The sequence below is a fragment of the Rattus rattus genome, chromosome 1 (assembly GCF_011064425.1).
Source record: "Rattus rattus isolate New Zealand chromosome 1, Rrattus_CSIRO_v1, whole genome shotgun sequence".
NCBI classification, from domain to species: domain Eukaryota; kingdom Metazoa; phylum Chordata; class Mammalia; order Rodentia; family Muridae; genus Rattus; species Rattus rattus.
The window spans coordinates 258,307,751-258,335,317 of NC_046154.1; the positions used below are offsets into that span (position 1 = coordinate 258,307,751).

Sequence of the window (27,567 nt, forward strand, 5' to 3'; positions counted from 1 at the left end):
TAAGAGAGTGACTGAATCTTAGCAGGGACTCTGGTTAAGTTTTGAAGAGTGTTGACCTTAGGGACTTGGAATTGGAATGACTATATTTTGCATTGTGAGATATCGTGAGCTTTTGAGGGTTAGAGGTGGAATGTTAGGATTTTAGGTTTCACGTTGACAACCAGTATACTTGGTTAATATTCACTGTGAACGTGACTGGATTTAGAATCACAGGAGATATCTCTGGGCATAAGTATCTCCAGAGAGATTTAAGCAAGGAGGGAAGGCCCACCTTAAGTGTGGGCAGCATCATCCTATGGCCTGGGCCTCCCCCAGTCTTTGTTTGTCTGATCTTGACTGTGGCGTCAGTGTGACCAGCTGTGTCATAGAGTTGCTACCACTGTGACATCTTGTTCTCTGTGCCACACACTCTGGGTTGTCATGGATTGTGCCCCGAGTAACACCAACGCTCCTTCCTTAAGCTGCTTCTGTCAGGCACTTTGTTGTCATAACGAGAAAAGTACTACACTGACACAGTACAGTGCAAAGACACTGATGCACGTGTGCGTGTGCACATGAGCACACAAGATCTTGTGTGCGCATACTTTCCAGTGTGATGTGTGTATATTTTGTTGTGTGGGTGCATATGAAGGCCATAGGTCAGATGGATATCGGGTGCCTTCCTCAACTGCTGTCCAGTTTTATTTATTTAGAGATAATTCAGCCCAAACTTTACCATTAGGTAGAATGGCTGACGGCTGAGTTCAGGGATCTGGCTGACTCTCCAGCACGGCAGTTTCCCATGAGCCCCACCGCATCGATTCTGTGAGGATCTGGGACTTTAACTCATGCACATGCTTTCTCCCAAGCCCTAGTTCTTCAGGGATTTATCCTGGTTTTGTCTTTTTAAGACTGGTTCTCACTATGCAGCTCTGGCTTGGAACTCCCTGTGTAGGCTATGCTGGCCTTGAATTCAGAGAGCTGCCTGCCTCTACCTTCTGAGTGCTGGGATTTAAGGTGTGCACCATGACACCTGGTTAAAGATACTTTAATATAGGGGTTGGGGATTTAGCTCAGTGGTAGAGCACTTGCCTAGGGAAGCGCAAGGCCCTGGGTTCGGTCCCCAGCTCGAAAAAAAGAAAAAAAAAAAAAAAAAAGATACTTTAATATAGAAAGTAGACTTAAGAGGGTTAGGGGAGTCTGAAGTGACAGGCCCGACTTGACCATGCAGGGCTCTCATCCTTTCTCTTAGAGCAGTGGTTCTCAACTTGTGGGTCATAACCCCTATAGGGGTCACATATGAGACATTTACATTATGGTTCATAACAGTAGCAAAATCACAGTTAGAGAGTAGCAATGAAATAATTTTATGATTGAGGTCACCGCAGCATGAACTGTATTACAGGGTCACAGCATTAGGAAGGTTGAGATCCAATGACTTACAGGCTGGAGGGTGGTTAGTACCTAACACAGAAATCAGGGAAGCTGGCCCAGAAGTTAACTTGAGTACGTCATAAGCTCAGAGTGCACGCACATTTGAATGCTATTGACATTTTCTCTTTGGCCATTTCAGGTTTTCACCCGTGCAAGGGAGACTGGGTAGAGGCTGAATATTGGATCAGGCCAGGGACATGGAGCAGTGAGGCCATCTCCGTGAAGCCTCTGAGGTACAAGCGTGTGGACAAGGTACTGTGCTGGTGAATGGGTCCTTGTTTCCTTAAGGAAGTAGAGGTGGGACTGGAGAGATGGCTCAGTGGTTAAGAGCACTGGCTGCTCTTCCAGAGGACTGGATTCGATTCCCAGCACCCACATGGTGGCTCACAGCTGTCTAACTTCACTTCTAACTCCTGACTCTAGAGGGTCACTGAGGATGGTGCTAAGGGGCATCATGGTATAACATCATGGGCAGGAAGAACATAAGAACCAAAAACTGCATCCTGCAGCCAGGAGACTGGACAGACAGAAGTCAGCAAGTACACTCTAGAGCTGCAGTCACATGGGGAGGGGGCTTTAATTACAGGGGGACCCAAAAGAGCCAGCTGTACAGGGTCCCTGGTGACTGGTGCACTATTTCACTCTCTCATTTCTTCAAATGCTCTGGGGGGTCCCAGGGGATCCATTGCCCACTCTCTTCTGGTGTTCCAGGGCCTTGCATGCACACGGTGCAAAGACATTCAGGCAAAGCCTCCCTCCACAGAAAGTAAAAACATTTAGAAAAGGGAAGTAGAGACAGTAGCATGCTTCTAGGCCTAAGGTCTGGCAGCATGTCCCTGGACGTGTTAAAGATGTCCTCAGACAAAGCGCATGCATGATGAATCGAGGTCCTAGAGCTTCCTTGTCAGCTGTTGATTTAGGGAATGACATTGGTTAAAGCAGCATTGGGTTTTGCCTGGGTTGAAGTGGATGCATGGATTGGATATAACAGAGATGTTGGGGAAAGATATCAGCCACCACCACCAACCTCTTCCTCAGCCTGAACCGTTCCAGGCTCTTGTTGCTAAGGCCAGGCTGGCTATTAGGACTCAGAGAGGCAGACGCTGAGAAGTGCGTCCCTTCTCCTTATGAACTTTGAAGCAGTATCCCGCACTGCATTTGCAGGTTTGCATTTCCAGCCTGTGTGGGAGGAATGGGGTGATAGAGGACAGCATCTTCTTCAGCCTGGACTCCTTGAAGCTGCCAGAAGGGTACACCCCGAGGAGACACGACATCGTCAATGCTGTGGTTGTGGAGAGCAGCCAGTCATGCTACATCTGGAGAGCACTGTGCATGACCCCCGTGAAGAGGTGGTAATCCAGCAGTTCTTCTTCGGAAATAAACGGGCCAACCTTAATCATATTTTAAAGAGTCGTAGTCAAGTACTGTCCAACATTTCAGCCATTCGTGGGTTGTGCATATGATGCTGGATCCAATAAGGCCACACCCAGGCTGACAGGATGGCAGTCAGAGGCTGCCCTCTGACTTCCATGTGAGCCATGACCTGTATGAACACATGCACATGGATGCATGAGGGGGGAAGGGGGGAGGCTTAAATTGTTCTTCAGAGATTGTATCACGAAGTGATATGTGGCCTGCTTAGGTCTTTGTAAGTGTACTGTGATACTGGCGTAAGGATGGGATCCGTTTCTCAGAGTGTTTCTGTTTTTAGCATGTGTAACTGACAGTAAAGCCAGAGTAGTAGATGTTCCAGACCCCGCATCTACTGGTTAGGGAATCCTCTCTCTGGTTGAGTGAAGGCAGAGTCCCAAGGGTCTCTTTGTCAGAAGCAGATGAGTAGACTCTCAGACTCTCTAGTTCTGGGTGGACTGAAGCTCTGTGGACCAGGCTGCCCCAAACTCAGCCATCCACCTCCCTCTGCCTCCCTCTAGGCATGACACTGTACACTTGGCCCCAAGAGTCTCTCAGTCCCCACCTTTTTTCCCTACCCTTTTAGTAGTCGTTGACTTCATCCACTTCCTGTTGCTGATAACATGGTGTCATAGACTAGGTAAGGTATAAGATAAAAGTTTTATTTTGGCTTACTGCTAGGGTCCACAGTTAATGGCTGCATCTACTGATGGTTCCCCCAACCCTGCCCTACTACTAGAATTGACATCAGGGCCTTGTGCTGTACCACTGAGCCATACCTCCAGACACAAACATGGCCTTCTGTCCAGCAGAGTCCTGAAGTAGCAGAAGCAGTACATGTTAAGAGACCCTAGTCAAACTGCTTGCGTAGCAGACCCAGTGAGGGAACCCCTGCCCCACTAGACACACGGGTCGAGTGTGGTCATGAGAACAGATCCCTCCTCAACCCTCAGTGTGCTTCCTGCCCCCGCCTCTTTGTTTGGGAAGGGGCAGAATCCCACCTTGTCATTTTAGTGATTGTTTCAGCCTTAGTTTTGGAGGGAATAAGTCAGATTTGAATCATAGTAGTGATTGCCATAATTTTATCCTTTCTTCTCCATTCTCTCTTATTTCTTTGATAGGGTCTCATCTTAAGGCAGCCTCAAACTTACTGTGTAGCTTACTGTGAGATGTCCCTGAATTTTGTTATGATACTCTTGCTTTTGTCCCCTAAAACCTGGAATCAGGAGGCATATGCCATCATACTCTGTTCGTGCAGTGGTAGGGACTGAACCCAGAGTTTTGTGCATACTAAGCAAGCACGCTGCCTTCTGAGCTATATCTCTAGTCCAGCGTTTTTTTAAAGATTTATTTTATTTATATGAGTCCACTGTAGCTGCCTTCAGACACACCAGAAGAGGGCATCAGATCTCATTACAGATGGTTGTGAGCCACCATGTGGTTGCTGGGAATTGAACTCAGCACCTCTGGAAGAGCAGTCAGTGCTCTTAACCACTGAGCCATCTCCCAGCCCATCTAGCCCAACTTCTATACAAAGTTTTTGTTGCTTGTTTTGTTATTGTTTGTTTTATACAGTGTCTCGTCATACATATATTTGATTGGGCTTCCCATCTAGTCACGTTTGCCTTGAACTCAGGAAGGCCTCCCTGCCTTTGCCTCACCTGGGGCTAACAGTGCACCAGCATGTCCAACGTCACTCTCGTCTAGGGTCTGTTGTCCTTTCATTACTAAAAAGACACACTGAGAGTTGGAGTGTCGGCTCTGTGATTAAGCTTCAGTCCTCAGCCCCTGTATGGCAAATCCCAGCTCTCTGTAACTCCAGTTTCAGGGGACCTGCTCTGCTGTTATCCTCTGACCATGAGCACCACGCACACATGGAATGCACTTGTCGTATAGTTGTGCAGGTCCTGTGGCCCCCATTCTTCTCTGTAGGTGGCAGCAACTCCTCTGCCCACTGAGCTTCCCTGCCCTTAGCAGTTACCACTGATGGGCTCCTTAGATGTGTCATTATTCTAGCCATTGTCCTGTCTCCTCAGTAAAATACCAGTTCTGTGTGAAACTGCTTTTCTGCCCCACATCTAACACTTAGTCCAGTGTCTGGCCGTCAGCCCTGCTCCACGTGAGCTGCTGGGCAGCAATTACATAGCTGAGTGTAGAGGAGGAGGGTGGGCTGGTGTGGCCAGACCTTCTCCCAGGGCCACACATTGTGCTGTTGTCACCGTGTTCTGTTTACCTCAGTTTTGTTTTATGGTAAAGCCTTGCTATGTATCCCGATCTTGGATATAGTAGCAGTCCTCCTGTCTCGGCTTCCTGAGTGCTACAATTCTTGTGGTAGCACCGTGGCCAGCCACCGTGGATTCTTGAGAGTTCTGTTTCTGCGCCATGGCATACCCATTCTGTCTTGCCCCTGGAGTGGAAGCTGCCAGGCACGGGAGCCATGGCACCGCCCATTCCCAAGCTTAGCTGCAGTGTGTGGGCGTAAGGGAGCACAGAGTACCCCTCTTGAGAGGAAGGATGAGTTTGTTTGCTAAAGGGCGAAATTTCCCACGGAGCTGTTTTCACAGGCAGTCGATATTGCTTGGCAATGGTCACATCTTCTGAGAGACATGTTACTGCAGGCAGCTTGGTGCCTGTGCTGTCCTAGAGTGCAGCTGCCTCAGTGGCAGGCTTCCATGGCACGCTACTCTGCCGAGTACCACAGGCTGTTGTGACCCAGTGTTCACTGTACCCCTGCACAGATGCAGTGTAGGAAAAGGACAATGGAATATTTAGGCAGTGGGCACTTCCGTCTTCCTCTTACTTTTGCACGGTCAGTGTTAAGTATGAAGTCCATTGTAAAGGAAATGTAGTCACGTAGCCTTCAACTGTGCTCACACAAGTTTGGGAGATACCTGAATGCAAAGCCCTGTGCATGCCCCCTTCCCTCCTCCTAACCAGCCATCCCGTGTAGTCTGGGAGCAATAGAGAGCAGAAGTCTTGGCAGCGAGAGCCCATGGGAGCAGGTCAGATGCCACTGTTTGCTCCTAACCTTTGTGGGGATTTGCGATGCTCTTCTGTGAGATGACTTGAGAAATTGGGGGACTTTCAGAATCCATGACTGGCCTCGCCATCGTGTTATTGGGCAGTAGATGTGGCAGGGAGGTGGGAGGAAGATGAGAAGAGACAGCAGTGCTGTGGGGAGGCCTCCACGCCTTGACACTGTTGGGTGTCTTCTTCAGAGAAGCCATCATTGGTGAGGCCCCTCAGGAGCCCTACGGAGCCCTCTTACTGAAGAACAAAGGGGACGTGGAAGTCACAAGAACGACCAGCTTCGGAACGCTGAAGGAGGGAGAGAGCAAAGCAGTCGTGATCTGGATAGAGTGAGTGTGTGCTGGGTAGAGTGAGTGTGTGCTGGGTAGAGTGAGCGTGCGCTGGGTAGAGTGAGTGTGTGCTGGGTAGAGTGAGCATGCGCTGGGTAGAGTGAGTGTGTGCTGGGTAGAGTGAGTGTGCGCTGGTAGAGTGAGTGTGCGCTGGTAGAGTGAGTGTGTGCTGGGTAGAGTGAGCATGCGCTGGGTAGAGTGAGTGTGTGCTGGGTAGGTGAGCATCGCTGGGTAGGGTGAGGTGTGCTGGGTGCAGAGTGAGTGTGTGCTGGGTGGGTGAGTGTGGCTGGTAGAGTGAGTGTGCGCTGGTGGTGAGTGTGTGCTGGGTAGGAGTGTGCGCTGGGTAAGTGGTTAATCTGCTGGGTAGAGTGAGCGTGCGCTGGGTAGAGTGAGTGTGTGCTGGGTAGAGTGAGCGTGCGCTGGGTAGAGTGAGTGTGCGCTGGGTAGAGTGAGCGTGCGCTGGGTAGAGTGAGCGTGCGCTGGGTAGAGTGAGCGTGCGCTGGGTAGAGTGAGCGTGCGCTGGGTAGAGTGAGTGTGCGCTGGGTAGAGTGAGCGCGCTGGGTAGAGTGAGCGTGCGCTGGGTAGTGTGAGTGTCTGCTGGGTAGAGCGGCGTCGCTGGGTAAGCGAAGTGCGCTTGGGTAGAGCGAAGCGTCATGCTGGGTAGAGCGAGCCTCGCTGGGTAGAGCGAGCGTCAAGCTTGGTAGAGCGAAAGTCTGGCTGGGTAGAGGAGTGTGCGCTGGGGTCCGGGTGAAGGGACACAAGTTGCTTTCAAACCGTGATTTAAGATACTCTGTAGAGACAACTGTATGTTGCCCGTTTATCTTCCCTCTGAAAGACTGTGTACTCTTTCACCCTTGGCTGGTGAGCGGCCTCATTGGTAAAGGCTCTCACTGTGTAAGCCTGGAAACCTCACTTCAGTCCCCAACCCACACTAAGGTAGAAGCAGAGCGGGTTCTCTTGAGTTACTCTCCAGCCTCTACAAGCACATCCTGGGGAACGCACCCACACACATACCGCAGGAAAATCACCTCACATTTTCCACAAACTTTACCCTAAAATGTCCTTCAAACTGTAAGGTGCATGCAGGGACCCTTTGCAACACTGAACTGTGTGGTTTGGATTGACTGTAATGTAATGTCAGCTCTGGAAGGCCTGATACAGTACATGGTCTTTTTCTTTTTTTCCAGGAATAAAGGGGAGATTTCTCAGGACCTGGTCAGCTGCAGACTGGCTGGCTGGGATAAAGCACACCAGTTTAGATTTGAGGCACAGGGCAGAGGCCAGGCCTGCGCAGGAGTGGCTGCTGTCGCTGTCTCTGAGGGTGAGAATGTTAATTCATTGAATCATCACAGAGAAGACAAACCTGATCCGATACCAGAGAGCAGTCTGGAGAACAACACAGAAATCTCTCCAGGTAGATGGTGCAGCCGCTTCCTCTCAGGTGCAGGAGCTGAGCTGGCCTTCTGACCAGTAACCTAGCAAGTCTGCCCTGTGCCCTGCCAGTACCTGGTGTCTGAACTCTTGCATGTGGGTCCTTCTGCTCCTGCAGTGTTGGGGTTGGGATAAGGGCAGCTTCTCACAAACCAGCATGTGCTTTAGGAGATATGGGTACTCCTCAACTAGGGAGATTTCTGGGGCCAGAGACCTCTCCCCATCCTGGCTGGTGGTATAGGCACATCCTTATGCCCTGCTTCCCTGTTCTGTTAACTGCCTTCAAATGTTGATTTGTGTGTGTGAGCATTCATTCCCGACACTGTTAGGAATAAGTGCCTTCCCCAGAACCGGTTGGTGTAAATGTCTCTCCAGATGGCTGCGCTTGTACAGAAGAAAGTAGAGAAAAAGGAGACACTGCAGAGAAGCAGGAGCCTGAGCCTGGGGGGCTCATTCCTCCAGGGGAGAAAACTTCCATTGTAGTCACGTGCAATGCCAAGTACGAGCTTGTTTCTTTCCTGGGTCACCCGTGGTGCTCATATGTTAAAACATTCATGCCTGCCACTGATAGAACCGAATCACAAAGACCAGCATTGGTCCAGAGTCTTCTGCATAGGATGGGATCCACTCTTACTTTCAGCAGACAACCTGACTCCGTCTTCACAGAGAAAACAGGGCTCGTGCCCATTTAGATGGGAGCGCCCTCTGCTGCTTTTGAGCCATCTGATGACAACCATCTTGAGCTCATTCCCACTGTGTCCTGGTGTCCCCAAGATCTCAGTCTATCTCTGTTCATCTCCTCATCCTCTGGGAATCTCCTCAAGACACTAGTGAACTGAGAGGCCAAGGGGGGTGGGGGGGATAATGTGGCAACACCCAGACTGGAAAGTCCTGTCTCTACTCTGCCACCCTCACCTGGGTGTTTGTAACCTGGTGGTACCCCCTCCCTCCAGCCTTTCACACAACTGTCATTTCCCTGTTGTCTCCTTATGTCCCCCCCCTAACATTCTGGCTGCTCCAAAGCATGTGGTCCTAAAGGTCTAAAGGACATCTGGTCCACCTCACCAGTCCTTACATCCTTTTGAAGACACTAATCTGACTGCCTTGCTCCAAGCCCATCAGGTTGTAGTAGCCTTTAACCAAATTGTCCTTCAGTCACCCATATAAAATGCAGGTGGCTTAGCTTGGGTGTTAGCCGTAAAGTCACAGGAGTAATTAGGTGTAATATAGTTGTAAGTAGAGGTTACCATGCATAGCAGCACCCGTGTTAGCGCCACCCCTGGAAATAAGCAATCAAGTAGGATTCTCAGTAGGAGTCCTGGAATATGGGAAGATTTGGGAATATTGAAAGTGTTTTCCCTGTTAAGTTTCAGAGTTATAGAAAGGACTGTTTTAAGCACCTGCATTATTACTTTGCCTATTGCCATGATCAAATACCCTGGGGATGTGGGGGCAGGGCACTGAGGCCCATTTCTCTGGTGATTGCAGATGTTGCCACACTGACAGTGGAGGTTACCCATCACACTTGAGAACATTTCTACACACTGCTTGAGAGCATACTACATTTCTTGTTTTATAAAGTAAACTTTAATGTGTAAAAAGTTACTAAAAAGTCAGCATGGCTGTTCCTTAGAGCTTTGCAACTTCCTTAAATACTGAAAGCAAAATCAGATTGAATCTGCCTTTTATAACTGAGACTAAATCTCTGTTTTTCTTTGAAGAAACCCTGGCCGTTGCAAGGAGCTCCTTCTGCTCTGTTTTTCCAACTTTCTCATTGGGCGACATCTCGAAGTAAATGTGGTGAGCAGCGAGGAGGCGTTGATAGCCGTGCGAGAGCCATTTTCTTGGAAAAAGCCTAAAAGCTCCCAGACAATAGTGTCTGCAAAGACTACAGTTGTTGTGACCACACAGAAAAGGTACCATGTGATGGGCGTGTGACTTTGTGTCCGTTTGCTTTCTGTGTTCTGGAGAGGCAGACGTGTTGTGGCAGGCAGCAGACACATCCTCTTCCCCACCTCCCCAGCCCCCTTGTCATCTCCTCCTCTCCAGACGAGGCGGTGACAAGGACAAGGCCTGTGTTTGAGCCTCTGCCCGTTTCTGCTCCTGGGGCAGGATGCTTATCTGTGGAACTTACCAGGGCAGGCTCTGTGACTGTACCACCAGCGTCTATGCAAGCCAGGCCGGGCTCCCCTCAGCTCTGCTTCTCCTTGGCCACTTTGAAACCAGAATGGATTGGCTCCTGCCATCTGCTCCTGGACGGGACTGGTTCTGCTGCCCTCTCCTGTAGCATCAGCACTGGTCTCTACCTGGCTGGCTGGTTGCAGTGTGGTTTGTGTTGGGCCCCAGGATTGTTTGGTCACTGGAAACCTCTCTGAAGATCTGGTACCATTCAAGAATGAACTCTGACTTGAGCATGGAAGGTGTGTGGGTGGCCCATCTCCATCTGCCTGTCTGCTCTCATCTGAGTTAACAAAGCATAAATAAAACTTCTGAGGAACACATTTTTTTGAAGTTGTTCAAAAACCAGTGACCTGTGTGAGGGTTAAATGGCTTTGTCCTGGGTGCTAGAGACGTTGTCACGTCTGAGGGTTTGAGTTCAGGTGCTGCCCACAGCCCAGCAGAGCAAGAATATTATTTCTCTAATAATGGAAAATTCTGGATCTCAGATCATGTTAACCCATAGCAGTCTCAGACAAAGATGATGGACTTCTCCACTGTAGACTGAAAGGAGAATGTATTAGCAGACAGTGTTGTGGGATTGCTGAACTTGTCGTTGATCATTGTTTGGAAGGCAGCTATGGACACCATGCTTCTTTAGACCATTGTTTGAATCACAGCACTGCGACCAAGAAGCTGTGTGGCCTTGAGAAAGTTTCTTGACCTCTCTGTGCCTTAATTTCATTTGTAAGTGATAGTCTGTACCTCTTGTAGTTTGAGGAATAAATGGTTAGAGCATGTAAAATGCAGTTTCCTGGCACAGAGCAGTCAGTACGTGTTGATGGTTCTTGCTCACTTTCGGGTACATGTCTAGAGGAAAGGCCAGATTGGGAGTGAGATGGCACCCCGTCTGCAGGCACAGAGAGCCCATGACGATGGGTGGTGCCTGTAAGAGCAAGTGCACACTGTCCAGCCAGAGTTCCTCAAGAGGAAGCTAAGATACAGGCCAACAAATGCAGACGCTCTGATACCCTGCTAGCCATTTCCCTGGAAGTAGTCTCACATCCATGTACGAGCCTTCCTCCAGTTGATTGCCTTCCTGATGCTGCAAACCCTTACTACAGTGCCTCATGGTGTGGTGAGCCCACGCCATGACATTACCTCATTGCTACTTCATAACTAAGTTTGCTCCTGTGCTGAATGTGAATATCTGATGTGCAGGACAGCTGATACGTGACCCTCTGGGGTGAAGACCACTGCCCTAGAGTAAGACTGTTGGTTTCTTGGCAGTCGGGCAGTGGTGGGCACTCGTTCCCAGCTGTCTAATGCCTGCGTGTGCTGCCAGGACTCCTGGGTCACTCGTCATAGTGCTCGGTCATGCTCTTGTTAGGGACATCGGGGGGGGGGTCATGTACTGCATCAGACTTCTTTTCATTTTGTTGTTGGTGGTGGTTTTTTGAGACATGATTTCTCTGTGTATCCATGGATTCTAGAACTCATCTTGTAGACCAGGCTGACCTTAAACTCTGAGATCTGCTTGCCTCTGCCTCCCTGGGTGCTGGGACTAAAGGTGTGAGCTACCGTGCCTGGCTCTCTTTAGTTTTTTTAAGTGAGTGTATGAAACTATGGGGGTCTTGTGATATTTCTAAACACATAGATAACTGTACCTTGGCCATGTCTGCCTCTCATCACCTGCCCTTACCCCCTCCCTCCAGTAGTCTCTGCGTTTATATTTCTTTTTCCCTTCTCCCTTTCCCTCACACAACAATCTCTCTTCTGCCTTTTCATGGAGTGAGTTTACAAGTCTGTATTCTACATATAAGAGAAGATTTTCCTTTCTTAGCTGGACCACCCTCATTCCCTCCCTCCTCATTCCCTCCTTCCCTCCTTCTCCTCCTCCTTCCCTTCCCTCCTTCCTCCTTCCCTCCTTCCTCCTTCCCTCCTTCCCTCCTTCCTTCCTTCCCTCCTTCCTCCTTCCCTCCTTCCCTCCTTCCTCCTTCCCTCCTTCCCTCCTTCCCTCCTTCCTCCTTCCTTCCCTCCTTCCTCCTTCCCTCCTTCCTCCTTCCCTCCTTCCTCCTTCCCTCCTTCCTCCTTCCTCCTTCCCTCCTTCCTCCTTCCTCCTTCCCTCCTTCCTTCTTCCCCCTTTCCTTCCTTCCTTTTTTCCTAAGATGATGATCCCTGGTTTCAGCACATGACACGGTTGTCTCCCTTTGTGTGGCTGACTAAACTCTTGCATGACACCAGGCATCAGCTGTGGCTGGGTAGCCGGACTGACCCCATCATTGTAGCTGTCAAGGAAGTGAACAGCATGGGTTGGGTGTGCAGTGTCTCTGGTGCTGATGTGGGTCCTGTAGATGGCGCCCTGGGGCAGCCCCTGCGGTAGTCCCCAGTTTAGTTTTGTGAGGAAATTCTGTTCTGACCTCAGTGGCTGCACCACCTCACAGTCCCACACAGCACTGTGGCTTCCGCGTCCTTGCTGGCATCCGTGTCCTCTGTTGTCACCAGAAAGGAGGAGTCTCTGAGCAGTGCAGTCTGCGTTTCATGTTCATTTAGACATTTGTGACTGTTCTGATGTTGGAATGTTCTTGTTTTGTGGTGGTTGTTTTTATGGCTGATGTTTGAGTTTATATAGGTTCTAAATTTGTTGTCTAGCAGCAGGGTTTCTCTGTGTAGCCCTGGCTGACCTGCCTACCTCTGCTGTGTGCTGAGATGAAGGTGTGCACCACCAGCATCCCGCTGGCTCTAGATTTTCGTTCCCTGTCAGCTGGAGAAGCCTTGCAGGTTGCTCCTTCCCTCAGTTGTTTCTTCTGCTGTGAAAAGCTTTTGAGTTCCATGCAACTGTACTTGCCAAGCACTGCTCCATTGACTGAGCTGTACAGTCCCTGGCCCAGCAAACCTTGCCGGTGCCTCTGGCACGCACTGCAGGTTCAGAGCATGGGACTTACATTAGGGTCTTTGGTTGGTTTTGAAGTGGTTTTTGTAGAGAACAGGAGGTAGGAATCTGTTTAACTCATATAGAGGGCTATTCTCTGTGATTTGGTGGGGGCTGGCATGTTGCTGCTGTTTTTATACCATTGTTGAAAATCAAATGATTGTAGCTGTATGAGTTATTTCTGGACTCTCCTTTTTATTCCATTGTTCTACATGAGCAGAAGTCTGTTGTGTTTGTTTTGTTTTTGAGACAGGGTCTTCCTGTGAAGTGCTGGCTAACCAGGAACTCAGAATGCTGCCTGCATTGATTGTCTTAGTCTCTCTGTAGCTCATTCATTTTTGCAGTTAGTTCTTTATTAGCATTTACCACATGCCCCTGCTTTCCAAATGTCTGTTTCCATGAGTTCCTCCAACTGCAGAGATGAAGACAGCCCTGAGTTTGAGTTAAGCAGCAGCAGCCTTCTGTACTGTTAGGTTAGTCCTGTAGTTGACTTCAAAGTTTCCATCCAGAAGCACACAGTCAGACTACCTGCTGAGTCGTGAGTTACAGGAACCCACTCTACAGGAAGTGGCCTGAAGTTGAGAGGTTGGCTGTATACCTCTGCTCCCACAGTGCAGCTCGAGCTGCATCAGAGCTTGAAGGGCCCTGTCCTGTCCTCATTCTCTCTCCTTCTCCCCATTCTTCCTGCCATCTCTGCTGCTCTGTCCTTTGCCTTACTGGATGACAAAGTGCTGTGAATTTGAGTGCAGCTAGCTAGATGATGGTAGAAGCTTGGGAGGAACCTAGATTTCTCCAGAGAAACAGCCGAGAACCAGCAGATCTGTTAATGCAGGTTCCACACAGGGTAGCTTGTACCAAGCGTGTTCTCATTGTGACGTGTCAGCCTCACGCCTAGTACTCTGCCTTAACTAAAAGTGCAGTAATTTAGCTACTTAGGGAGTAGCTAAACTGGAGACTGACTTCACCCCCATGGTCAAGCGGCTCCTGAGACCTTGTTGTCCGGTTCCCCCATAGCTTGTATAGCTCTGCCCAGCTCTGTTGCAGAAATGAGAATGCCAAGCCAGAGCTTGTATGGGGACAGGATCCTGACCCCAGAGTGACCTGGTCTGGTTCTCATGTCACATGGCGCCATTAACAAATGAACTCTAGCCCTTCTGAAACAGGGCAGAGTATCTGAGGAGAAATGTCTCATATGAGCATCTCCAAAACCTGAAGTCTTCTGAAATCTGAAAACATCTGAATGTTGACATGACTTAACAAGCTTCAGAATTTTTTGCATTTCAGAAAATCTATAACCGATAATCTATATAAGCCTTGCAAAATGAAGAATAATAGAAGTATATAGAAATATAGCTCAGTTATATCCCAAAACAGGAAAAAAACTAGAAAATCTGAAACATTTCTGGACCCATACATTATAGGTAAGAGATACTCATAAACATATAAGACATCTAGATTAAGAATACTTTGAGGGCTGGAGAGATAGCTCAGCGGTTAAGAGCACTGACTGCCTTTCCAGAGGTCCTGAGTTCAAATCCCAGCAACCACATGGTGGCTCACAAGCATCTGTAATGGGATCTGGTGCCCTCTTCTGGTGTGTCTGAAGACAGCTACAGTGTAGTTATATAAAATAAATAAATCTTTTTTTAAAAAAAGAATTACTTTGAGTTCAGTCAGTACTTGCTATGTGACCATAAGAAACTGAGTTCAGTCTCCAGAGTCCATATTAAAAAGCATGCCACAGTAGTGTGCCATGTTGTAACCCCACCACTGGGGAAGACAGAGACAGGCAGATCCTGGGGTGCATTGGCTGGCCATATTAGCCTAATCTGGTAATCCCTAGACCAGAGAGACTGTTTGAAAACATCAAGGTTGATGCACCTGAGAAGCAGCAGCCAAAGTTGTCCTCTGGCCTCTGCGAGTGTGTGTGTGTGTGTGTGTGTGTGTGTGTGTGTGTGTGTGCGCGCGCACGCACGCGCGCGCGTCATCACACATGTGCACACACATGTTACGCTTATACACTTTGATTTAACTTTCTTTAGGAACTCGAGGCGACAACTTCCAAGCTTCCTTCCGCAGTACCCAATACCAGACAGACTCAAAAAATGTGTGGAGCAGAAAATCGACATCCTGACCTTCCAGCCGCTCCTCGCAGAGGTAGGTGAACATCTGAAGGGTGTGGGGGGCTCCTCAGTGCTACAGCTCCACTCACAGCCAGGGTGACCTCCTGTCAGGATTCTACCACAGGTAACCAGGAATTGGAAGGTGATTAAAGAATCACCCTCAGGCCTCATCTGGTGTTCACAGTGCTCAGGAAGAGGAGCGGGGATGGAGTGGGAGAGTCAAGCCAGCCTTCTGCTTTGCCAGGGACAGGAAGCTTTCCCCAGAACACTGCAGGGGACAGCATTGGTGCTAGGTGGAGGGGCCCAGAAAACCTGGGAGGACTTAGCTAAGCACTGACTCTCAGGAACTTCTTCTGAACTCAGCAGCAGGGTAGACATGACTGGGGTCAGAGGTCCATTAGCTTAGCTCTACACAGAAGTGTGCCACAGTTACCCCCACAGCATCCCCCTGTGCTCTGCGTTCCTGTTTGCTGAAATTTTCTTCCTAGAAATACCAGGGAAGCAGGCAGGGAAAGAGTTGTACACTTAACCAAGCCAGCTCAGTCAACAGGGTCTCAAGGGAGGGAGGGAGATTAAAGAAAGAAAAGACAATTAGACAACATTATAGTCTGACTCCAGCAAGTGCTGAAGTGGGTTTAATTTTCCCAGTGTGCTTTTATATCATTCTAGGTACATAAAGAGTATGGCCAGTTCTGAGGCATAAACAAAGTAGTCAGGGAGAAGCAAGGCATAAACAAAGGTCCCATGGTATCAGGAACTTATCAGGGTGATGAAGCTCTCTCCTTGTCCTAGCCCAAAGTCAAGTTCTCACCAGTATCCTTGAGGCAGCTCTCTACATACACTGCTTTCAAGGAAGGTGGAAGGCTACGTACTTCTCTGAGTTCAGAGGGTACAGAGAAGTCTAGAAAACAAAGGTTTAAGGTCTGACATTGTATGGGAAGCTTGCCATCTCAGGAAATATTTGCTGTCCGTTTTCTCAGTGTTTGAGGAGCATCCAGACGCATGAGAGGGATAGGGGTCTGTCTGTACAAGCAACACTTGAGCTTTCCACAGGTTTCTGCCGATTTCCAAGGGGATCTTGGGAATCTTAGCATTTGTAGCAGCAAGCAGTGCGTTCCTTGTGAGGCGCCCTCAGAGGGTAACGTCTGAGCTCTGAGAGAAGCCGAGACTGTAACTGAAGGTTTAAGACTCAGATGTTTTGAATGACAATGTTTTTACTGTACAGATAAACTTTTCTGCTCTTAAGAAACATCATGGTTTTATTATGGGAAGCAAAGACTGTTAATATTTTTTACCATCATTTCTTAGCAAATGTGTATCAAATTATTATGTCTTTGGATTGTATTGTGTTAGAATGTATTTGGTTTAAAAATGCTATTTACGTTTATGACTTTAAATTCATTTTTAAAAAGAGGGCTATGTTTTAGGTAGGGTTTTATTTTTGTGATGAAACACCAAAAAGCAAGTTGGTGAAGAAAGGGTTTATTTGGCTTACACTTCCAGATCTTAGTCCATCACTGGAGGAAGTCAGGACAGAAACTCAAACAGGGCAGGAACCTGGAGGCAGGAGCTGATGCAGAGGCCATGGAGGAGAGCGCCTACAGGCTTGAATCGTCCGTGGTGTGATTTCTTATAGAACACACCATGGGCTGGGCCTCCCCCACTGTTCACTAATTGAAGACATGCCTTACCTCTGGGTCTCATGGAGGCATTTCCTCAACTGGGGCTTTTCTTTGATGACTCTAACCTGTGTCAAGTTGGCACACAGAACCAGCCAGTACAGCTGGGAAGATGGCTCAGAAAGTGAGGTATTTGCTGTGCAGCCATGAGGGCCTGAGTTCATTTCCCATCGCTCATTAAAACACAGATGTGGTGCCTAGCCAGACTGGAAGTGGAGACGGGGATTTCAGGGCTCCCTAGCCAGTCAGTGTAGCCAAAAAGTGAGATGAGAAGGCCTGGAGAGGTGCCTCTGCAGCTGGTAGCACTTGCTCTGGTGCACAGCACCTGGATTTGGTTGCCAGCACCCACATGGCAACTTACAACCTTTTGTAACACCAGTTGTAGAGGCTCAAGTGCTCTCTTCTGTCCACCTGTCACTCCGGGCACTGCGTGAGTGCATCGTACCTGTATACCAGCAAGCAAACATCAAATAAAACCTAAAAACCAGGGTAGAAGAGTGAGGAAGAAGATTTCTGACATCATTCTCTAGTCTACATGTACTCAACACAGGCAAGTGCACCTACATGTGTACATATGTACACACACACACACACACACACACACACACACACACTTGTCTAAGGGCCCAGACTTTGGCAGCGAATAGAGTTTTGTCCAGTGAGGTATGCCGATCTGGTTCACACCCCCTCATCCTGAATCGTGGGGTCTGCAGAAACTGTCTTGGACGTGGGCAGTGTGGACATCTGGATTCATGGGAGCCTGCTTGCTTTGCAGCTTTTGAACATGTCCAACTACAAGGAGAAGTTCTCCACACTGCTGTGGCTGGAGGAGATCCATGCCGAGATTGAGCTGAAGGAGTACAACATGAGCGGCGTTGTCCTCAAGAGGAAGGGGGAGCTGCTGGTGCTGGAAGTCCCAGGGCTGGCAGAGAGCCGGCCTTCCCTCTACGCAGGTATGCTCACACTGTGGATTAGAGTTTAGCTGGCCGTGTACTTGGATTGTCCCATTTCTGTTCTCCAAAGCAACATTTATTAAATGGGAATGCTCAAGAGTGTATGCTATCCATGTTTCTCTGGTATACATTACCTTTAAGCAGTCAATACCAGAAATGTTATATTTTATATACTTCACTAAGACTTGATTTCATAGGAAAATATGTTTGACACATGCTAATATTTTTTAACCTAGGTGACAAACTGATTTTAAAATCTCAAGAATACAACGGACATGTCATCGAATATATCGGCTATGTCATGGAGGTGAGAGGATAATTCTCAAAAAGTGAAGGTCAGAGGAATCATCCACCTCCGTGGAGGGACTCCAGTAGCTTCGTCTGTATTGTGGGATATTTAAAGACACACTGGATGTTTGAGTCGACTTTGTTGTGTGAAGGGAACTTCCTATTTAAGAAGATCTATCGCTTTCCTCAATATAAAGCTACGTATAAGCCATGTTTGCATCCAGCTTTGGGCACTGTGCACGATCAGGACGAGCTCGAAATGGGAGTCAGGAGGAGGGACACACGGAGAGTGGTGCCGAGACCTTTAGTGGGCGCTGTGTGCTCCAGAAAGTCACTGTCTCCTCAGTCTCAGCATGGCTTCCCTTGGTTCCGACATCTGTTCTCTGTCCAGCACGTGGGGTGGGACACTCAGGCTGACGTAGGTTTTCAGTGGCCCAGGCAGTTCAGTTGGAGAAGCCACCCCTGAAATGAGTAGTTACCACTCTGAAACTACTCTGCCACCTTCCAGCCAGCAGGGGCAGGCCAGTGTAGGTGCCCTGCTAGGAGAGCCAATTTGTAGAGTTTGGGGGGAGAAGACGTTTGGCCCTTGCTGAGGGCTACCCACTTACAGCTGGCCCGCCCCTCACAGAGGATCTTCCTGCCAAGCACACACTAGGTGTCTTAATTAGGCTTCTGTTGTTGTGATAAACACCACATCCAAAAGCAGCTTAAGGAAGAGATGCTTTAATTGACTTAGAGGTTACAGTTATCATCAGAGGAAACCAAAGTGTGAACCTTCCCGACAGGGACCTAGAGGCAGGAGATGAGGCAGACGCTATGGAGGGATGCAGCTTATTAGCTCACGTCTCATGGCTTGCTCAGCCTGATATCTTACTTTAAGCAGACACAAGGATGACACCATGTACAGTGGGCTGGGCCTCCCCAAATCAGTCATCAATCAGGACAGTGTCCTACCGACTGGACAGCGGGGTGCTTCCTCAGTTGCGGTTTCCTCTTCTCAGATGACTCACTTGGGACAGGTTGACAGAAAGCCAACTCGGATTCTAGGGAACACAGTCCCACTTGCAGCCTTCCCTCTTGCCTTTACTTCTGAATAGTTTGTGGTTCTTTAAAGCTGTGTGGTGGTTTTCAGTTGCCTTGTGCTTGCTTAGATGTGCCTTTCCATTTTCTCGTTTGCAGCTTTTTCAGGTAAAAGGACAGGTTAGTCCACAGTATCCTAGGCTGGTGAGGGCCATGGCCCTCAGTCTCAGTAGCTTGGCCTCAGTGTGCTTAGTGTCCTTGGGTTGTGGATTCCCTTTCCGTTTTTGTACCCTCTGGGTAACTCAGAAGCCTCTGCTGGGCAGTCTTCCTAGTGAAGGGCTGTGGCAGCATCTTCTGAGAATGACCGGACTCTGTGGCCAGGGCCTTGGGCAGCCTCAGCCTCAGCTGCTATCTACCTGAGTATGTTGGGTTTGCTGCCCTGCTGCTCCTCCCACTGTCCTCAGGAGAAATATGAGGTATTATGAAGGATCTAGCTTTATTTATTCCCAGTACTACTCGAAAGGGAAGGCCTGGCGTGTACTTAAATGACTTGGCGTGCAGCAGACTGTTAGTGTACTTGCCACAGGAGTGTCGCCGAGGACCCGCTAAGGGTCGCTGATGTGAAGGAGGCATCCCTCTGTTTGCATAGCTTAAGGATGATCTGATGCTTTCAGTTAATTTTGCAGATATGTAAGATACCAGATTTTGGCTCAGATATATAAAACGGTATTTTCATGTTGTCTTGCCAAATACAGATGCAAGGTTGCCCCAGGAAGGCTAGTCTACCGTGTAGAAGTTGAATCACTCATTTTTTTTTTTTTTTTTAGATTCATGAAGAAGATGTAACTCTTAAACTTAATCCAGGATTTGAACAAATGTATAACTTTGAACCTATGGATGTGGAATTTACATACAATAGGTAAGGTTTAATGAGTTTCATGCAAATGTTTTTCGTCCTCCCAGACAGCCTGTCCTTGAGTAAATCAGTTGAAGTCTTCATGCGCATGCAGGAGATGGCATGTTAGCCATCCTGTACTCCGTAGATGGTCCATGTGTTAGGTCCCAATCCCCTCAAAATGGCAGTCTGGACTACCTCGGGCTGGAAGCTGACGGGGAGAAGGGAAAGATGACTCAGCACTCCTCAGAAACCTGTGAAACTGGTCTGTGTGCCAGCAAGAGCCACGCCCTTATCTCCCGGCAAATGAGGCATCTGACTCTTGTCTGCCTGTACCTGTGGTGCATATAAAAGCCACTGTGCTCTTCTGGCCTGCAGTAGCCTCTGGGCTCTTCTGAGAGATAGCCCTGGCAGTCACGTGTGCTGCTCTGTCTGTCCCTGAGAGATAGCCATGCAGCAGTCTCATAGTCATAATAAACCTCTTCCTAACCATGGAGACGGCCGGCTTAGTGGTTTCAGTGCACCCTCACAGCTGGTGCCAAGACCTGGGAGAACAGGGAGCGGGGTCCAGCCCCTGCTAACTGAATCACTGTCTGTGAGGAGTTCTGAGTGATGGTGTTTATCTTGGCGAGAGTAGGAAAATTGGTACTGCCAGGATGTTGTCCTCTAGTTCTTGAAAACGTGCAGCTCTCCACTAGTTTACTATTCCTTGAGTTCCCTTATCAATATGTACTTCTAAGTTGGAGGTTTTACATGTTTTTGGCAGATTTGTTCCTTTGTTATTTTGTTGTGCTTTTGTTTTTTGAGACAGGGTTTTTTAAAACTCTGTGTAGCCCTGGCTATCTTGGAGCTCAACTCTAGACCAGGCTGGCCTTGAATTTGGAAATTAATAGCCTCTGTATCCTGAGTACTGAAATTAAAGCTTGTACCAGCATGCCTGCCTGAATATTTTTATTTTTCAAGACAGGGTCTCACTACATAGCCTCATCTGGCCTGGAACTCAGCATAGTAGACCAGGCAGCCTTCAAACTCAGAGATTCACCTGTGTCCACCTCCTGAGTGCTGGGATTACAGCTGTGCACCACTACTCCTGGCCATATTTTTTTAAGTTTAATACATTGCAAACAACATTAACTTTAATTTCTAATAGCTTGCTTTCAGTGTGTCCTTTCAGCAAGGAATCCAAGGTGTAAATTCAGCTTTGCCTATGAGATGAATGGTACTTGGTCATGTTGTGGTTCCTTTTTATGTTTTTGGGTCTGGTTTGCTAAAATGTATTCATTTTTAAACTTCTGTTCATGAGATATATTGGTCTACAGTAAACCCCCTACATACACTATATATTCTGGCAAACTTTGTATAGCATAAACATCATTTCTTCCTTAGATATTTGGTAGAGTTCCCTCTGAAGCCTTCTTTGTGGGACACTTAAGTTTTGTATTACATTGTCCTACTAAAAAGGGTCCTTTAGGTTCAGAATTAGGTTCTTTTTATTCGCTTACATGTGTCTGTACAGTGTGCACACATGCATATGCGAGTGCATGATATATGTGATGTATGTGGCATAGTGCACGTGGAGGTCAGTTACTGTCTTCAGTCTTCACACTCAGATCATCAGATGTGGGTAGCAAGTGGCTTTACCCTCTGGGCCACCTTCCTGGCCTGGTTAGCCACCATTCAGTGCTAGACCCTAACTTTGATCCTTTGTAAGATCAGTCCGTGCTCTTAGTTACTGAGCTGTCTTTCCAGTCTGGTATTGACCTTGTCAAAGACCCCAGCTGTGGTTTCACTGCTATGGTATTCTCTGCTGTCCTGTGTTCCCTGGCGCATTGAGTTTTGCTCTGATCTTGTGTGATTTCATTTTCCCTATGTGTTTCAGGCTCCATCTGCTTTTCTTTCTCCTGTCTCATCTGTTACGGGTGAAGAGCATAAACTGCAGGCCTTCCTTCTTTTTCTGCCTCACGTGTTCAGTGCTGCATGGGTATTGCTCTGAGTTCCTGTGCCACTCTTTCATTTGCTGGTCATTTAGTCCCCAGTGAAATAATAAGGATTCTTTTCTAAAGATTGTGCATTTATGTATGCGGGTGTCAGGGTGCAAAGAACAGAGGAGGGCAACCCAGTTTCCTGGAGGTGGAGGTACAGGTTGTAAGCTGCCCACCATGGACGCTGGAATCTGAAGTCTAGTCCTACAAGAGCAGAGAATGCTCCAAACACTGAACCACGTCTCCAGCCCCAAGATTCTTTTTATTTTGTACTAAGATGCTTAAATAGTCAGTTGACATCTCTGTAGTCCTCCTCTCGAATACTAGTTCATCCCTGGGAAGTTGGTTTTGGTGACCCTTTCTTTCTCACTTCCACCCTCCTTTGGGGACCTTGTTTATTCTCCTGTGCCCCCCAATACACACATGTGTAACATCTACTTCATTTTTCCTCGTTTGACCAAATCCTGGCATTACTGTCACACCAATTATCTCTCTTTCTATGGAGTTTCTTGTCCCAAGAAATTATGTTGCAGAATGGAGAAAAGCAGGGCTCATACAGGTTCAGTGGACCTTACAGAGATAACAGATGGATACACTCCCAGTCATGCACCACAGAAATGGATCCCACGGTGACTTTAGCATCCACCCCTACCCTATTATGGCCGAGAATGGCCAAGTGCCTATGTCGTAGCCCACTCCTGAGTTTTGAAGAAGTCTGGTAAGTGTGTCTAAGAAGGTGCGGGTCAGCTTCCGCGCTTTGCTGACTGGAGCATCTTCTGTGCTTTGGAGAGTTAATCCTGTTTTGTTGAAAATTGTTTTTATCTTTTGTTATCTTCCACTTTAAAATGGACAAAACCTTACAGCAAACCTATTTTTTTCTCTTTACACATTAATAGTAATAGCTTCCTTACTCTTCTAGAAAGGACGGCACCTGCTGTCCTGATACCTGAGTTGTCTCTGCTTAGACTTTCGTACAGAGCTCGTAATTACCTGGTGTGTTGTGTAGATGAGGTTGGTAAAGCTCCCATTTAGTCCTTCACGTTCCCTTCACGCAGAGGCAGGAGCTGCCTTACGGCCCTGTGGTGCCTGGCCTTTGACTTGGTCTTTATTTACAAGCCTTCTGTAAGAGTTGTGTTAGTGTGTGATGGCTGAACGATAATCATCTTGATGTTTTCTGTTGCTATGACAGAGACCACTGACTGGGTCATTTATAAAGAAAAGACTTATTCTCAAGGTTCTGAAGGCTTTGCAACCTTGGTGAGGGCCTTCCTGCTGCATCGGAGCATGGCAAGGGAGCACTGGAGCAGGGACCAGACAAAGCCAGAGCAGGAGTTCAAACTGACTTCTTAACAAAGCTGTTCCCACAGACCCAATCACCCGTTCAAGGGCAACCTCCCGGAGCCACCACAGAGACGGCTGATAGACCACACCACCAGCACATACACAATTTCACCCGAGTTTCAGAGTTTGGAAAGAATATTCACATTATAACATTTATAATCAAACTTTTGTAAATTCTAAACTGAACAAAGTTCATTACTTTGTGTTTTCTTTCTGGCAGGACCACAAGCAGACGGTGTCACTACGCACTTGAGCAGGTCATCCATTTGGGCGTCAAAGGTAGTGTTGTGAGAGAGTAGTATTAAATCCTCCCAGAGCACATTTATAGAGTTCATGTGACAGCTCATGCTTTTTCCTCCCTGTTGAGCAGTTTCCCACCCACCCCCTCTTTGTTTTTACTATTTCACCTCTGTAAAGACAGCACACGTCAGTAGCTGAGGTTAGTTCACTGCTGTGTGCACTGTCCTCCTGGACTGTAGCTCCTGCTTGTCTCACAGAGATAAGTTATGGCTTGTTGCAGAGTCTGTGCAACACTACTTAATATTAAAACTAGGAAAGGGGCGTCTCCAGAGGGCAGAATGGAGAGTGAACTATTTCAGAACCAGCTATGGATATTTAGGTTGTCTCCATTCATTTTAAATGATACCTGTCCCTTCACTTTTTCTTGTTTCAAAGTTTTATTTCCGGAAGAAATCATTTTACAGTCTCCTCAGGTGACAGGGAATTGGAGCCTTGCACAGGACACCAAAAGTGATGGGCAGTCCATCACCAAGGTAACCAGAAATGACGGGCAGTCCATCACCAACATCACCAAAAATGATGGGCAGTCCATCACCAACATCACCAAAAATGACGGGCAGTCCATTACCAAGGTAACCAAAAATGATGGGCAGTCTATCACCAACATCACCAAAAATGACGGACAGTCCATCACCAGCATCACCAAAAATGGCGGGCAGTCCATCAACAAGGTAACCAGAAATGACGGGCAGTCCATCACCAACATCACCAGAAATGACGGGCAGTCCAACACCAAAGTAACCAAAAATGGAGGGCAGTCCATCAACAAGGTCACCAGAAATGACGGGCAGTCCATCACCAAGGTAATCAAAGATGATGGGCAGTCAGTCCATCACAGACATAGTTTTCTGATGACTTTAATACATTTAATAATATGAACTTCTCACTTGATTGGATTATTAGAGCAATATTATTCACAAATAGTCTAGATTTCAGTTAAAACTAAAAGAGCCAGGTGCGGTAGCTTATATTTTAATCCCAGCACTTGGGAGGCAGAGGCAGGTGGATCTCTGTGACTTAGAGGCCAGCCTGGTCTACAGAGTCAGTTCCAGGACAGCTAGGACTACATACAATAAGAAACCCTGTCAAGAAAAAAGTAAGAGCCCTTGCTACTCTCCAGGAGGACCCAGGTTTGACTGAGCACTTGTGTGGCAGCTAACAGCTGCCTGTAACTCCAGTTCCAACGAATCTAGCACCAACTCTGGCCTTGAAAGACACTGTATACACATGGTACAGAGACATACATGCAGACAAGTCCATATGTGTGTGTGTGATAAAAAATAAAATAGTCATAAGCTGTATTTAGTTTAAACATGTATATAGTTATATGTAGGACCAGAATGCTGTAATATATTTAAACAATGAAAAATTAAGATATAGTAAGGTATGTTTTTACTGAATTGTATTAAAATAGTGTGATTTTAGTTGGTACACTCCTTTAATCAATCCCAGTGCTCAGGAGTGAGAGAAAGAGGCTCTTTGTGAGTTTGAGCCCATCCAGGTCTATACTAAGAGATCCAGATCACCCAGGGCAGGTTAGTGTGGCCCTGCCTGAAACAACTGTTTGCACTCTTCTGTATACACTGGGGTAGGGGTTACAGTCATGTGCTTGTATCTGCACAGACGATGTCTGGAAGGAAGCACATTCAGCAGGGTGTTAGCATTTGTAATCTGTCAGTGTCGTAAAGACACCATTTTTTTCTTCTCTAATGGAGTCATTCTGTGAATGGAAACTCAGTGCCTTTGTGTTGGAGTCATGCACAAGGCTCATATAGCAGAAGTGGCCTTACTTATTTATCACTGTGCTCCTAGTGACCTGAAAAATGGAGTTGGCAAACTATGGTGCTACTGAATTGTGATTTCGTGGGGATGTCTTAAGTGTATAATAATTTAAAATTTTAAATTACATGTAATATTTAGAAACTTTTACTGTTCTGTAAGTATTCTGCAAAAATGCTAGAATTAGGATTCTTGTTGCTTCTGTAATTGCGTTACTGTAAAGTGGTTTAGCATAAGCATTCCTTATACATATTACTGGTTTCATTATGGCACTGTGATACATACACAGAATAGATTTTGAGCACAATCACACCACACTGCTCTCCCTTGTCCTCTCCTACTTCTTTATCCTTCTCCCAATTAATCCCCCTCTACTTTCATATCTTTTATTAGGGTTGTTTACAGGATCGTGATTGAGAGTTCATTTACAGTAGTATGAGCATCTTACCAGTTGCTGTACCACTGAAGAAAATGTCTCTCCCTCTCCCTCCCCTCTCAGTCATTAACTGCATGAATTATCAAGGGAGGTGGAGTCTATCCAGCTAGTCCTATGCAGGTGACCACAGCTGCTGTGAGCTGGGAAGTGCAATGCTGTCTCATGCCCAGAAATGTAGTCCACATGGAGCTGCACCTTCCTCTGGCCCTTATATACTTCCTGCCTCTATTCTGTGACACTCTCTGAGCCTTGGAAGTGATGACCCAGAGGCTCGACATCAAACAATTCAGACATTCATTTATTCTCAGCACTCTGACCAGTTATGAGTGTCTGTAGCCATCACTTACTACTGGTAACAGAAAATGAACTCCAACAAAGCTGATGACAACACTTTTAAACACAGTCATTTAGAGACCAAGGCCAGGTAGATGGCCCAGTGGGTAAAACACCTGCTGCCCAACAGTGAGGACTTGGGTTTGAATCTTAGACAGTGGTGCACTGTCCTCCCAGCACTCCCACACTGAGTGAGAGGAAGTATCGGGAGACTCCCTGGATGCTCAGAGGCCAATAGCACATAGTCCACAGTAGGAAGCAATAAAGCAGCCCTGTGTCAGGTGTTTCATGAAGAGTGACACCCAAGACTGTCCTCTGACCTACATGTGCACATTTGCACTCATGCAAACATGTACACACAGTCATATGTGAGAGAGAGAGAGAGAGAGAGAGAGAGAGAGAGAGAGAGAGAAAGTGTGGTGTGTGTGTGTGTGTGTGTGTGTGTGTGTTGGGGGAGGAGACAGTTACAGGAAGCTCATTCAGTCATAGAAAACACTAAATGAAAATTTTTAAAATGTTAGCCATTAAAAATCATCAGCTATGTATTTCCTTCTAGACTTTTTATTTTGCTCTGAAAACAGAAAGAAGTCTTCGTTGAGCATAGATAGCTTTGATCTTATGCCTCTCAGCCCTTCGTCGCCCTGCTCCTGCTTCATTCTGTTGCCTGATTCTCAAAAGAGTTAGCTGGAGGAGAGAGACGGCAGAAGGGGTTGAAGAGAAGCCACTGCTCTTTAGTGAGGGTCCGACTGGCTGAAGTGCTGCGTTCTTGTGTGCAAAATGTTATTTCTAGCCAAGTTTAAGTAAATCCTAGCATTCCATGGTCAGTCAACCACGATGGATCACAGGGGCTGGAGAGATGGTTCAGAAGTTAAGAGCATCTTCCCAAAGACCCAGTTTTGACTCCCAGTCCACATGGCAGCCCACAGCTGTCGTTGGGAGCAAATCAGGCCCCCTCTTCAGGCCTCCACATGTACTACACACTATGTGGTGCACAGACATACAGGAAGGCAAAATGTGTACATAAAAATAAATATCTTTAAAGATGAAAGTACATGAAAATAATTTTTTAAAAAAACAGAAAAGGATTAGAAATATAATTCCAGTGGAAGGTAGGCCTAGCGTGCTGGAGGCCTGCAGGTATGTAAAGCAGCATTGAGACATTGGGCATCAGCTGTACTGGAACTTATTCCTGAGCATGAGACAGAGTGAGGTGGACGGTGCTGTGTATACACTTAGAGAGCAGAGCACTGAAGTCCAGGAGAGACACTTGAGCTGAGGAGACAGAACGTTAAGGATGAAGTTGACAGTGCTGAGGAGAGAGCAGGTAACAGCAGACTCTCAGCACTGACAGAGTCCCTGGAGTTTCCACTCTCAGTCTGTGAGCTTGTGAGAAGATAGGCAAACCTGGGAGGTAACATCTCCCAGGGTTGACACAGTACTGCAACCAGAGAAGCCCAGTCTTGGTCTCAGGGCTGTGTCAAAGACCGACAGAACTGACAGGCGACAGCAAGTCTTAAAGCCAAGCTGTTGATCTGTATCAGGCTGTTGTCATCCAGTGAGTTTGAGGTTGATCTGGCCTGACAGCCTCTCTTGAAAAAACAATCATCCGGCTTCGGCCTCCTGGGTGTCAAGATTATAGGCTTGTCCCACTGTGCCTGGCTGGGCTTGAAGTTTCGAAGTCAAGGAAATAAAAATAAGAATCTAGTTACTCCCAGAATGCAAAAAGTGAGGCCTGA

The 27,567-nt window shown here is 47.4% G+C and overlaps 1 protein-coding gene across 1 annotated transcript in view; it reads left to right on the top strand.

Moving 5' to 3' along the window:
- Mov10l1 (Mov10 like RISC complex RNA helicase 1) overlaps nucleotides 1-27,567 on the top strand; it is a 65,400-nt gene that overhangs the window by 10,028 nt on the left and 27,805 nt on the right. The window contains exons 4-15 of the mRNA XM_032919328.1: nucleotides 1,553-1,665; nucleotides 2,578-2,762; nucleotides 6,042-6,182; nucleotides 7,370-7,596; nucleotides 7,989-8,112; nucleotides 9,335-9,529; nucleotides 14,745-14,859; nucleotides 17,280-17,457; nucleotides 17,694-17,764; nucleotides 19,593-19,684; nucleotides 23,204-23,262; nucleotides 23,659-23,954. Of these exons, the coding sequence (XP_032775219.1) occupies nucleotides 1,553-1,665; nucleotides 2,578-2,762; nucleotides 6,042-6,182; nucleotides 7,370-7,596; nucleotides 7,989-8,112; nucleotides 9,335-9,529; nucleotides 14,745-14,859; nucleotides 17,280-17,457; nucleotides 17,694-17,764; nucleotides 19,593-19,684; nucleotides 23,204-23,262; nucleotides 23,659-23,954 (1,796 nt within the window). The remainder of the gene's footprint in view (nucleotides 1-1,552; nucleotides 1,666-2,577; nucleotides 2,763-6,041; nucleotides 6,183-7,369; nucleotides 7,597-7,988; nucleotides 8,113-9,334; nucleotides 9,530-14,744; nucleotides 14,860-17,279; nucleotides 17,458-17,693; nucleotides 17,765-19,592; nucleotides 19,685-23,203; nucleotides 23,263-23,658; nucleotides 23,955-27,567) is intronic.